Raw genomic sequence first — 12,349 nt, 5'->3', positions numbered from 1 at the left:
TAACTGTCTACCACGCGGCTGAAAGTCTCACTGTGATGATCTTACGGGGTCTCCACATTCTTACCGTAACACTGATCTCTACAGCTTACAGTAAATTCCTCTGGTTTAGGCTCAGGTCCGTGAGTTCAAAGCCTGCGCACGTCAAGATATCCTATGCGCACTCAATAGGGTACACGGTGAACATTACAACGACGCTCTTCGAAGAAAGAAATCAGTCCGATAACAGGTGTTGATCAATCCTGGAGACTGCATACATAGTTTCTTCTCATGTATTCAGCTAGCAGCGAGGATAAGATCGTCTGCAGAGGCTCAGTTTCAAATAGGCCGACGCGCGTGAAGAAATTCGCCACGATATCTCTACGTACGTCAGATAATTGTGGCACTTTCAGTATTCCCTTCAAAAACGTCCCAATAGATGTGATATCTCCAATTATTTCCTCTTAAAATCGTCGATGAATGCATGCAAAAGAAAACGTATATCAAACAGAGGGCAGAAAAAGTCAAAAATACGACGTATGCAGGATTTGAACCTACGAGCCTGACGGCACGAGATCAACCGATCATCAACAAATGAATCAATTCAAGTCTCGCCGAATAACCACTATCGCAACACGCCATTGGCTGTAAGCCTCATTTTACAACCTCTATATAGTACCTTTGGTCGGCACAATTTGGGGAATCGGAGTAGTGAGTGGAGGTGATCCACTACCAACTCGCCCAGCAATACACAATCCCGGTATTTTAGTGGAACAAGCTTGCTCGTTGCCCCGTTGTGATATAGCTCGTTCTCAATATCATTCTGTCTCAAACTAGTTCTTCCAATATAATTAGGGCTCTCCTATTATTAGCACTATGGTCGCACGAATAGAGACTCAGCCTGGCCCGATTACTGCTGATACTGATACCTTTGCCCAAGATTTGTCAACAGACAGTGTAAACGTCGCTACCGTAAACGTGTAGGTATCTCACCCGGATCCAACGAAAAAATAATCTAAGCTGAAAGAGGAAACTTCTTCCAGACGATACGATAACGGCACCAAATCGTCCTCGTCATCGCCATCTATACCAATATTCGATAACCCTTATCGAGAAAAATCATGGTTTGAACGCAAAACTAGGTTAATAGACTGTTTGTTAAGTACAGGTGAATTAGATATCATAGGGTTTCAAGAAGTTTTACATAACCAATTAATCGATCTTCAGGAACTTATTGGTAATTCATTTGGTCATGTTGGAGTAGGTAGAGATGATGGTAAACAGGCTGGAGAATATAGTCCGATCTTCTATAATAAGCATAAATTCGAGTTGGTAAATTGGAATACAATATGGTTATCACCTACACCTGATATACCTTCCAAAGGATGGGATGCGGTACGTCAACTATCTTCGTGAGAAACATTCTACTGGCAATTGATGGATCTTTGCTGATTGAAGTCGGATATGGTATAGGTATTGCCCAGAATAGCGACTCTGTTGACATTACGTAGATTAGATAAGAAAGATGAATTAGTACATGCGGTTAATACACATTATGATCATATCGGAATAAGAGCAAGAGCAGAAAGCAGTCTACTAATAAGATCACAAATTTGGAACTGGGTGAAACAGGTGGAGGGAGATGAAAAAGCTGAGAAAGAAGGTTTAGTTATTTTATTTGGTGATTTCAGTGAGCAAAATATTCCTCTTTCTTCTGCTTTCTCCCTTCTCACGCTGTGCAACTGATTTTCATGGACCCTCAATTTCATAAGATTCACCGCCTTCCGAACAAGGTTATCACAATATTACTTCCCCTCATTCATTACCATCAGGCCAAAAATCCTTTTACTTTCTAGATTCCTTCACTAATCTATCAACCCGCAAATCTCATCATCTGCCAGAACAGACAAGACCTTACGGTCCAGTACATACATATACAGACTTCGCTCCACCCGGTAGCAAAGATGCTACTAGGATCGATTTGATCATGATTGGAGCTGTACCTTCAGCTGGACGTCACCAGAATCAAGATGAAGATGCAGATCTCAAATCGGGGAAGGGTAGAGCAGGATGGAAGATCACTAGATATGCATGTTTAGATAATTACGTTGAAGATGATATTGAAGGTTGGAAAGGTAGATGGAGTGATCATAGAGCGGTCAGAGTCAGCATTTCACGATAATCACTCTGTCTCGTCCCAATGTCGATCTGAATGCATTTTCAACAGATGAGCTAAATCGTTAAGATGCATGTTGTATCGTATTGATGTAGATCACCATAACTTGTAGATCACCATAACTTGTAGATCACCATAACTTGTATATCCACTCTCCATTATGTATGAAGCCCCTTGTAAGATTATTTCATATTCAAGATATATGTAACACCTTCCAATGGATTAGAACTCTTTAGTGGCATATCTTGATTCTCATCTTTATGAGCTCAAATGAGCCTTAATCTAATATCTGTATTTTGAACAGTCGAATCCTCGTCCCCAAGTAAAGATCTAGCATATGATCTAGTAAAATCGGCAGAACATGATAATGCTGATAATATGTCTGGATTATCAGGTCTTGGACAGTAATGATCTTTACTGTCGTCTGCACCGATCCATGAGGTTACTCTACATCTGAAAGAGTTTGACCTTGTTGCTTCTTGACCTGTATCGGTGGTGATATTGCAAGTAAATACACCTTCATCATTTGCACAATATCGAGTCATCAAATCTGATTTGAAGTGTATATAATTCGCTAATACCATGTGGCGAATTCTAATGGGATTTTCATACAATCTTTACAATCTTTGAAGTTGGTTGATTGGATTGAATCTGGTGAATTTACAACATTTCGTCTATTTTCTTTTGTAACCACTCGGAAAACACGGGGACATTTAGCTATATTAGAAGAAGTCATCCAATTTTCAGTATTTCGAACGAAATGATATAAAGGATGGGTCAGAATCGGAAAAATAGCTTACTGGAAACGGGGATCCATCATGTAATCTATTCCCTTCGCCTCCATTTTCTGGTTCCCATAAATCTGAAGGGAAAGTCTGGTTTTCTCGCTAATAATAAGGAAGACCTCTAGTCAGATGGTTGTTCAACATGAAAAGATCGTTTTCTGCAATTGGCTTACCCATATTATATGCTCATGACCTAAAACAGCACTTATAGGTGGATAATCGTATGCGAAAGTTTGAGGTGGAAATATCTAATGCAGAATAGTTAGAAGTTTTAGAGTTAGCAGATGGGACAAGAACTTACCTCGATTACAACTCCTCCAGGTGGCATCCACAGCTCATGCGTAAGTCCATTACCGTGTACACCAAATATGATCTATTCACGAGATTGGTGTTTAGCAAGATATACCAAGAATATTCAACGTATACTTTCTCTTTCACTTACATCAGCATCAGCAAATAAAGCGAATTGATCTTCCAACTTAATATTTTCTAACTTGGCATCGATTATATGCGCTTTTCCAGATTGTTCGATATTTTGCATCTGTGTTAACAATTCTTCATGTACTTCTTCAGGAAATTTACGTTGACTACCTTGTCTATCTGTATAAATTATCTTCAATTTTTTCCCATCTATACTTTGTCCTGGTTTAGGTCTATTTACTATAGGTATTTTATAATGATTTAAGAATGTTTCTCTAAAATTTTGTAACTGATCAGGTGATTCAACTAATTTATATGTATCTAAAGCCATTTTATACCATTTTTGACTTAATCGATTATTATGATGAGCTGTATCTCTATCTGTTAACAGTACTATAAGGAGAAAAATCGGTTTTATAATGTTAGCTTTTGACTTCATTTGGATTTGACAGTTGTTTAGGAACAGATAAGCTATACTCACATCGCTCAAAATATATCCAACGGTTATCATTAGTTATTTCTTTCCACTTAGGTGGATCTAAAAGGCCTATATGAGGGAATTCGTACTAATTAGACGATTTTCCTTTGAAGAGTTGGGCAAGCTATTTGGTTGTCTCACAAACTCACCTTTTTCTCCTACTAAACCTTGTGATACAGCTCTGGTTAGACCATCTTTCCCATCCCAATTCCATTCCCAAGCTACCAATATTCTGTCCGCTTTGGAACCTTTATTAACTATATCATTTGAACTACCTAATGAGATCTGATCATTTCCATAATGTTGTTCATGTAAATCTAATCTTCTACCTAAACCTTTATATACATTCCATGGTTTCTTCATCTCAGATGGTAATGGTTTGTTACTAACTGATGATAAAACACTATATGAACCTAATATCACTTCTGAAGCGAAATGATAATACATAAAATATCCTGACCATGATCCTGGCCAACCATCATTACAAAAAACTAGACATGATAAACAGATAATTAGCACAATCAGATATAATTTCACGTATGTTGACAATCAACCTACTTGTTGTACCGTCTAATTCTGTTATTTCACCTTCAGGTCCATGAGATTCAATCTTTACAGTAGTCAAAGTATGTATACCATCTCCACCAACCGGAGCCAAAGTTAAGAGTTTATCTTGATTCGGTAGGTCATCATTACCGTTTTCAATCATATCTGTTATTGTAGCATTAACATAAATACCCTGTATGAACCAAAAAATTACACTTACACAATGTACCATTTCTATACCAAACATTATCTAAAACGGTATATCCAGGTAAACCACCTGTAAATTGGGTTGAACCTTGACTTTTGAACGTTATAGGTGCTGAAGACGGCTTCACAGGTGTAGTGAGAGCTGCTCCCATTCTTTCTTCACTATATTGGCATATAGGGCGAACACCTTCCGAATTGCTGGAATCAAACAATCGGTTTTTGTCAAAGAGAACATTATGATCATTTTGTTTTGACATCTTGGTTTGTTTCTTTTTTTATATCTCATCTCACCAAACGCCAAGGAAAAAGGTAATATCCCACCCGTACGTACAGTACTTAATTATGTTATTTTGGTAATTCTGAATATGAAATGGAGAAAAAGCTCGGTGTTCATTCCTTTGTTTTGGTCCATGACAACAAAGGAATAATAATACTGTAATACCCTTGCTCTCGTCATAATCAAGGTACGAGAATATCAGATTTAGTCTTTCGGACGGGGGAACACGAGAAGCAAGTTAAGGATACTTTGTATATGACCTACTCAGGGATTCCAGTAGTAGTTCCGAGACGAAACGGATATCATGTGGAGATTGCGCGGTACACAACGTTGACAACAAAACCACTAAAACCACATTTCTGTATGATTTTTGTTGGTAGGTGAACAGGTCTCACATACAACATCAAAATACAATAGATATAGCTCAAAATACAAGAAGCAAGAAATAATAGCACGAAGATCTAACTAATCAGGAATATTCCCTCACACATATTCGTCATCATAGCATATCTTTCGTTTAGGTCGCAAACTATAAGAATATGTGCGAGATATTAGTATCGATGGTGATTTGGATAGAGATCTTGAACATGATGTTAATTGTGATATCCCGGATCGAGAAGAGGAGTCGGAACTTTTAGAATGATTGTCAAATGTCTAAGATGGACAGGTCAATGTTATGGGCTGTTCTTACGCATATCGAACTTACCGAAGTATCTTTGAAATCACTAATATCACTTCTTTTACCTCTACTTGGAGTTGATAATATTTCTTTCTTAATCTTAGAAGGCATAAATCGACGACTTGAAGTACTACTTAAACTATTTTTATCTGTAAATATGAGTCAACATTATTAGCAATGCTCTAACAATTAAATATCAAGGTATGTAGATCTTACTGCTTTTTATGATTTCGAAGAATTTCAAAACTGGTCGAGAACGATACTACAACAATCACATGGGATTTACAGTAAGCTCATCGCGTTTTTGATCAGTTATCACTCACATTGAAGATGAACCGATGATATGGTCTTCCATTACCACTAGGTTTGAAATCATAAAAAGGAGGTTGCCATTCTTCTGATTTCACTCTATCGGAAGTACTGATCAAATGGAGATTTATTAAGTAGAGTCTATTGCCATTTGGAAATGGATAGCCAAACTCACTTAACGGAACTAAATAATCTATTTGATAATTATGGAACAACCCATTACACGTTAATATGCAGGAATTTTTGTATACACGCTCCTAGAAGAAATAACTACAACTTACCCCCTATTTTCCATAGCTTTTCCCTTAACTTTATCAAACGTTTCAACTTCCCTTGGACTTCTACATCTTTTGGTCGTACCAGGAGTTATAGTAATTGATATTGTACCTATGCTTTCTAAATCATCGGTTGATATATCAACCTTTCTGGGATCTGTTGTTGTTGGCTATGGTGCAGGACGAGTAAATCGTCAACAAGGCATTTCAAACGATTTTCTCAATCATACAACGTGAGGTGGTTTTCAAGCATCACTTACCACCACATCAAACTTCAATGAAGATTTATATAATCTGTTTCTCTCATCTCTTTCCCAAATTGATTTCCAACTAATTTGATATAAATCAGCCTTCCAAATTGAAAATCCTATATCTCTTTTATCAATTTCACAAATCGCTCTTAAATCACTTCCTATAAACAATCTTTCTGATTTCTCCAAATTGATCGTAAATGGCTAATTCTCATAACACATTAAAATGTCAGTACACATACATACAGTAATTCTCACCCAAAAGAAAAAAAAAACAAAGTTATGATGACCATATCAAACTCACTTCATTTGTAATTTCCAAGAAACATATAGTTGTAGGTGGATCAATTTGGTTTCCAGGAATATGCTCAACTTGATATTCATCTATAAAAATAATAGAATTGATTATATTTTATTCGAGTTAGCATCAAGGAAATTAGGTATTAGTATTCTTTGCAATTAATATTGTTTGATTAGGTTGAAGTAGAACTTGCTCAATCTAATTTTACTCTCTTTCTCTTCGATCCAAGCCTAATCATCCATGATGTAAAGATATTATGTATGAGCTGATACAACTTTATGTTCTCATGCCACCTTTTATGATTCAGCTCACCTCAAGAAGACCATTTCGTGTCAACATTATTCAAAATCAATTAGTTGGTCAATATGATAGAATATCAAAGAAAGACTGATTATGACTTAGATTCAAGGGAGTTGCGTTGCGTTTGAACAGTTTCCAAGTGAGATGGCGTTGAACAAGCTAAGAATAAATGCTGATGAAATAAGGTAGATACGGGAAAGAGAAGGAAGACAGACACAAACACCTCTACAGTCTTTCCTGAGTAGACAGTCGCATATGCTATACCAAAGTCGGTTTGGATACAAGACAAGGTCTGTGCGATACTGGAGATTTAAACATGAATGTCCTACACGAAAAACCAAGATATATACAAATACCCAACTGGAAAAGAAACTGACTATATATCGTATCATAATATGCACAAAAATGTTGTGGCCAGGCAAAGGTCATCTCCAAACTAAACTTCATCAACTCTCGATAAACTTTCCCTTCTACCATTTTGAGAACTCATCACACTACTTGGTCTTCTGATTAATACAGGTAAACTAGTTCTTCTCTCTATTCTTTTGATTTCCCCCGTTACGGAAGTAGAGGTTGTTGTTGACGGCGTATTTGTATTTGAGCTTGAAGTCGATCTACCTAATGAAGGTCTCGTGGAAGATTTTACGGCTCCAATGCTTGTAGCGGGTCTACTGTTAGGAGCTTCAGATGGTTTATTGTGTTTGGTACTTAATCCTAAAGGGATTCTGGTTGATAATGATGCTGCCGCAGCTGGAGTCGAGATTGTATCTCTCCTTTTAGAAGCGAAAGAAGTAGCAGAAGTTGAAGTGGTTAATCTTTTTGGTAAAGGTGTATTATCAAATCCAGTCGAGGGTGTGGGTGTATTTGGTATTTTCGACGTTGAGTAAGATAACGAATTTCTTGTTGATCTTGTTGACGTAGACAAAGTACTATTACTTCTTATACTTGAAGTTGGAATAGAAGTGGAAGGTGTAGAAGGTATGTGTCTTCGTGAAGAATTATTAGTATTGGTACGTTGTAATAAAGTCAATTCCAAAGTTCTACTTTCCAAAGCAATATTCAATAATTCTTTATCTTCTTCCAGGTTCTTTAATCTCTTTTCCAATTCTAGCGATTTCAATGCATCATTGGATGATTGTTTCTGGAAACCTGTCAATTCATTTTTCAACTTGATTTCTGATAACTTCAATTGATCAATCTCGTTCAAGTAACTTAACAATCTTGAATTGACGTCATCTGAACTTGCTTTGTTGGATTCATTCCTTATGATAGATTCTTTCAAAGCGTTTTCTCTAGAATCTAATTGTATTTCTAACTCTTCAATTCTCTCTCTTAACCTCTCAGACACTCTCTCAGTATCTCTAACCTTCTTATTGAAGGACTCTTTTGAGGCTAAAGTAGTCTCCTCGAATTGATTAACCGTTGATCTGAGTGCTGATGATTCAGCTTCTTGAGCGTGAATCAAGGTGTTTTTGTGGATAACTGCTGATTTTTCATCTTCTAATTCACCTTGTATCGATTTTATATGGTGATTCAACGATATGAGCTGATTATTGAGATCGTTGATTTGATCACAAAGATTAGAAGCCGATTGTTCATCAATGGAATTTTGTTCAATCAGTTCCATGAGCTGTTAACATTTTCAAGTTAGCTTTCCACATATCACAGTCAAATATGTGATTTTTGACTGACCTCTCCTTTCTCCTCTTCCCAGACTCTCTTCTCCTCCATCAACCTGGCAAGCATTTCAGTAGATTGCCTGTCAGCCCATTCTCTTTCTGCACTGTTTCTAGACAATTCTTCAAGTTTTTCACGAAGTTGAGTAATCTCTACTTCAGCTTGGAAACGGTTTTCGTTCTTTTCGAATCTGGAAACTTCGATTTTTTGCTGCAAATCCGCAATCACAGCGTCTTTCTGCACACTTTCGCCCTTGACGGATGTGATATCTTCCCGGATTTGAGAAAGTTCAGTCACAAGACTACCAATTTTCTCGTCATTTTCGTTCAGGAAGAGGTTCAGTGATTCTAAAGAATGTTGAGTGGAATCTAACTGTTCGCGTAATGATCCAATCACAAATTCCTGCTCGTGAAGGCTCATCTCTGCCTCTTTAGTTAAGGACTGCTGCTTTTCAAGTTCTTCTTGTGTATAAAGTATTTGTCCTCGTAGTTCCTCAATCACCTTTTCTTTCTCAAATGATGAAGCTTTAGCCGATGCTAATTCGAAACTAATGACAGAAAATGCTTCCTGAGATGTAGAATGATCTTTTATGGAAGACTCAAGCTGCTTGATCTTTTCATCCTTTTCTACCATAGCTATTTGAACGGTATTTACCTCCTGTTGCAGTTGCGCTATACTATCTTGCAAGGTTTTATTCTGATCTTGAATACTCTCGATGACGTTATCTTTTTCTTCTACCATTCTCTCCTTTTCTTGTACTAAACTACTTTTTTCTTCGATCTGATCTTCAGCCCATTTCAATTCTCTTCTCAGCTCAAGTACGACATTCTCAAGATCTTTCTTATCTTTTGTAAGTTGTGCGTTTTCCTTTTCATCTCGATTCTCAGATTTGAGTGATTCAATTTCCTTTTTGAGTCGTTGAATATTTTCACCGTCCATAACTTTATCCATAATCAAATTTGAGTTTTCTTCTTCTAGGTATGTATATCTTTCAGCTAAAACATCATAAGCTTCTTGAATCTTTTCGAAAAATTCCTCATTCTCATGAATAGCCTGTCGGAGCTGACTGAGAGCTATATATGAAGGTCAAATCGTCATCAGCTACGAACCTTGGTTGACACGATGCGAGTTGACTTACCGATGTCTTGGTTTTCTGATCTTCCTTTCCATTCATCCAATTGCATCATACTTTTCTGTAATTCTATTAGATGTTCTTCTTTCTCACGAGTCTCCGTTCGTAGGGCTTCACGAAGATCATCGATTTCAGATTTCAGAATATCCATCATAAACTCTTCTGCCCTCAGTTGATCTTGTAATGCTTCACTATGATCAGCTTGAGCTTCTGACAAAGAGGTCGTTTTGGTTGTTGGTGGAGCTGACATGTATTTCCTGCGTATTAAAGGTGATCTTTCAGGTGTAGTCATCAAGCGTGACCCTTGAGCATTGAGAATGGGAGAAATAGGAGTGAAGAATTTGGTAGTAGTGTCAATTGTAGTATGTTGATGATCTGGAGTTTGATCTAAAAAGTATTCATGGTTTGTTGAGTGATCTTTGGACCAAGGTGATTCGGTAATTTTGGATAGTTCATGAGCCTCATATCCTTCTAAGCCATCGTCTCTCAGTTGATATTCGTCTGGATCATGTTTGTCTTCGAAACTACCTTCTAGGCTTTCTTCCTTACCGACTTCGTCGGAATACGGGGTTTCTAAAATCTCTTGAGACTTTTCCTCTACATATTCTGGTTTACTCAAGGTCGAGGCACCGAAAGCATCTAAAGACATTCTTTTGGTTACATTAGCAGATAATTTCACTTCAAATGGTGAAGAAGATCTTTTAGCTGCCTTGGCAAATTCGTCCGATTTGGTTTTATTTGATTTTCGCATAGGTGAACAAGCTGGACTTGATTCAGCTCTTCGGTGTTTGACAGGGGACTTTAGAGGAGATTTATGAGTGATAGACCGGATCGGTGAGGAAGAAGCGGGACCAGTTTTTGATGGAGTTGTCTGAGGTGAAGGGGTCGCAGAGACTGGGGGATATGTATCTCTAGAGAAGAATCGTACTATGATTAAGATAAAAATGATCAGCTTCTAGTCTCGCAAAACATACACTCGGAAAAGCTGATCACGGCATACCGTCTTCTTCCTGTCGGACATTCTCGTTAGAAATGACTTGTTTCAATTTCGCTTTCTTGCTACCCGGTGTACCTGGAGGTAAAATATGATTCTCAACGGATAAATCCAAACCATCATCCACTTCTTCGTCATGCCATTCAAGTGGTGGACCTGAAGGAGCGCCAAAATCAGTTGAGAAGAAAGTAGTTGAATCAGCGTAAAGCGATTGAGCGTATAAGTGGGATTGTGGAATAGGATGGGGATGTTGAGTAGTTTTAAGGGGTCTTGAAGGTGATCCAGCAGGAGAAGATAGTCGGTCTATAGAGTAAAAGTCGAGTCAGCTAAATCTTCAGACTTGTGTTTGAACGGAACTTACGAATTCTTGATTGATGAGGACTTAACCTTTCATCGAAACTCAAATACCTTCTTCTTGGACTACCTAAACCCAAACCATCTCTACCATTTATACTTGTTGTTGCAAGATGAGATTGAGTTTGTTCAAGTGATGTTGATCTTGCAGGTAAATCCAATTCAAATTTCATTTTAATTCTCATACTTTCAGGTGTAGAAAAATGATCATAATCTATACTTTGATCAGATAATATATCTTCGGCCGCAGGTGACGGAGCAGGTTTTCTACGAATAGATACTTTTCTATTCATAGATTTTGTATCTTTTGCTCCCCTAGGATAAGTCATTTGATTACTTATTGAATTGGATAATAAAGGATGGGAAGGTATTGGCGGTACTTGCTCTATTGTATACATAATTATTGTCAGTTAGTTATGCTGAACAGAGCTCTGAGGTGCTTAACTGACCTTGTTGATCATCACTCAACCTCATATCTCTAGGTAAACTCCTACTGAATTTCAAAGTATTCCTTTTGGATTGACTCTCAGTTTCCCATGGAACTGGAGAAGAGATACTATCGTGGTTATTGTTCGATATAGTAAAATCAGGTAAAGGTGGTGCGATTTCTTTATTCTTCCTTTTCTTCTTAGATTTACTCTTCAAAGCTGATAAACTTGGATGATGTGCTAATGATCGTAAGATTGATGGTGTTCTATGATGACCATTACTGGGTTTGAGAGGTGAAGGAGGCGGTAAAGGTGAAGTGACATATCTATCATTTTCACTATTGTAATAGATTGAATGTGGTGGTAAAGTTGAATCTATTGAATAGTTATTCGTTGATCCTTCTCCAGATCCACTTTCAAGTGATGATGATGGTCTATCACGGCCTGAAAAAGTATGGGGATTGAAAGTTGGTGTAGGTGTAGGTGTATTGTTATGTCGAAGTGAGGAGGATGGTCTATGGAAGGGGTTCAACTTATGTATGATATCCATCTTTGAGAGTAGGAGAAAAGACAGGTATGATTAGGTCGTTAGAAAGATTAGGAATCGTTGAATCGTATAATCGTAATAATCTATCGTAATATAAAGAGTGAATTTAGTTGAATCATGAAAACTATTGATATAATCGTAAGAGATGGTTAATAAATTCGTGAGTTTGACGTGAATGATATGAATAGTAAAATAAGGAAGAGGAAGAGATAAATAGATAAACAGATATAGAGATAT

At 37.3% G+C, this 12,349-nt stretch overlaps 5 protein-coding genes across 5 annotated transcripts; 1 reads left to right on the top strand and 4 right to left on the bottom strand.

The window, feature by feature from the left end:
• Nucleotides 1–852: 852 nt before the first annotated feature.
• On the top strand, nt 853–2,158 carry L201_002816 (uncharacterized protein; the record flags this gene model as incomplete). Its single annotated transcript, XM_066218582.1, has 4 exons — nt 853–956; nt 1,020–1,371; nt 1,450–1,666; nt 1,749–2,158. 4 exons carry the CDS (start codon nt 853–855, stop codon nt 2,156–2,158), a joined length of 1,083 nt encoding a protein of 360 aa, XP_066074679.1.
• Nucleotides 2,159–2,418: 260 nt separating this feature from the next.
• On the bottom strand, nt 2,419–2,736 carry L201_002815 (uncharacterized protein; the record flags this gene model as incomplete). Its single annotated transcript, XM_066218581.1, has 1 exon — nt 2,419–2,736. One exon carries the CDS (start codon nt 2,734–2,736, stop codon nt 2,419–2,421), a length of 318 nt encoding a protein of 105 aa, XP_066074678.1.
• Nucleotides 2,737–2,812: 76 nt separating this feature from the next.
• L201_002814 (uncharacterized protein) lies at nt 2,813–4,845 on the bottom strand (the record flags this gene model as incomplete). The annotated part of the gene is made up of 9 exons (XM_066218580.1): nt 2,813–2,869; nt 2,953–3,039; nt 3,111–3,185; nt 3,239–3,310; nt 3,380–3,750; nt 3,839–3,904; nt 3,985–4,326; nt 4,394–4,546; nt 4,602–4,845. The coding sequence occupies 9 exons, from the start codon at nt 4,843–4,845 to the stop codon at nt 2,813–2,815; spliced, it is 1,467 nt and encodes a 488-aa protein (XP_066074677.1).
• A 537-nt stretch (nt 4,846–5,382) lies between these two features.
• On the bottom strand, nt 5,383–7,019 carry L201_002813 (uncharacterized protein; the record flags this gene model as incomplete). Its single annotated transcript, XM_066218579.1, has 9 exons — nt 5,383–5,394; nt 5,572–5,693; nt 5,761–5,806; nt 5,868–5,964; nt 6,135–6,298; nt 6,389–6,583; nt 6,684–6,763; nt 6,874–6,910; nt 6,993–7,019. 9 exons carry the CDS (start codon nt 7,017–7,019, stop codon nt 5,383–5,385), a joined length of 780 nt encoding a protein of 259 aa, XP_066074676.1.
• A 397-nt stretch (nt 7,020–7,416) lies between these two features.
• L201_002812 (uncharacterized protein) lies at nt 7,417–12,115 on the bottom strand (the record flags this gene model as incomplete). The annotated part of the gene is made up of 6 exons (XM_066218578.1): nt 7,417–8,610; nt 8,673–9,730; nt 9,796–10,716; nt 10,790–11,086; nt 11,145–11,522; nt 11,587–12,115. 6 exons carry the CDS (start codon nt 12,113–12,115, stop codon nt 7,417–7,419), a joined length of 4,377 nt encoding a protein of 1,458 aa, XP_066074675.1.
• Nucleotides 12,116–12,349: the final 234 nt, after the last annotated feature.

This window comes from Kwoniella dendrophila, chromosome 3 (genome assembly GCF_036810415.1).
Source record: "Kwoniella dendrophila CBS 6074 chromosome 3, complete sequence".
NCBI classification, from domain to species: domain Eukaryota; kingdom Fungi; phylum Basidiomycota; class Tremellomycetes; order Tremellales; family Cryptococcaceae; genus Kwoniella; species Kwoniella dendrophila.
Note: the sequence above shows the minus strand (reverse complement) of the source record. Positions and strands in the feature narration are given on the sequence as shown.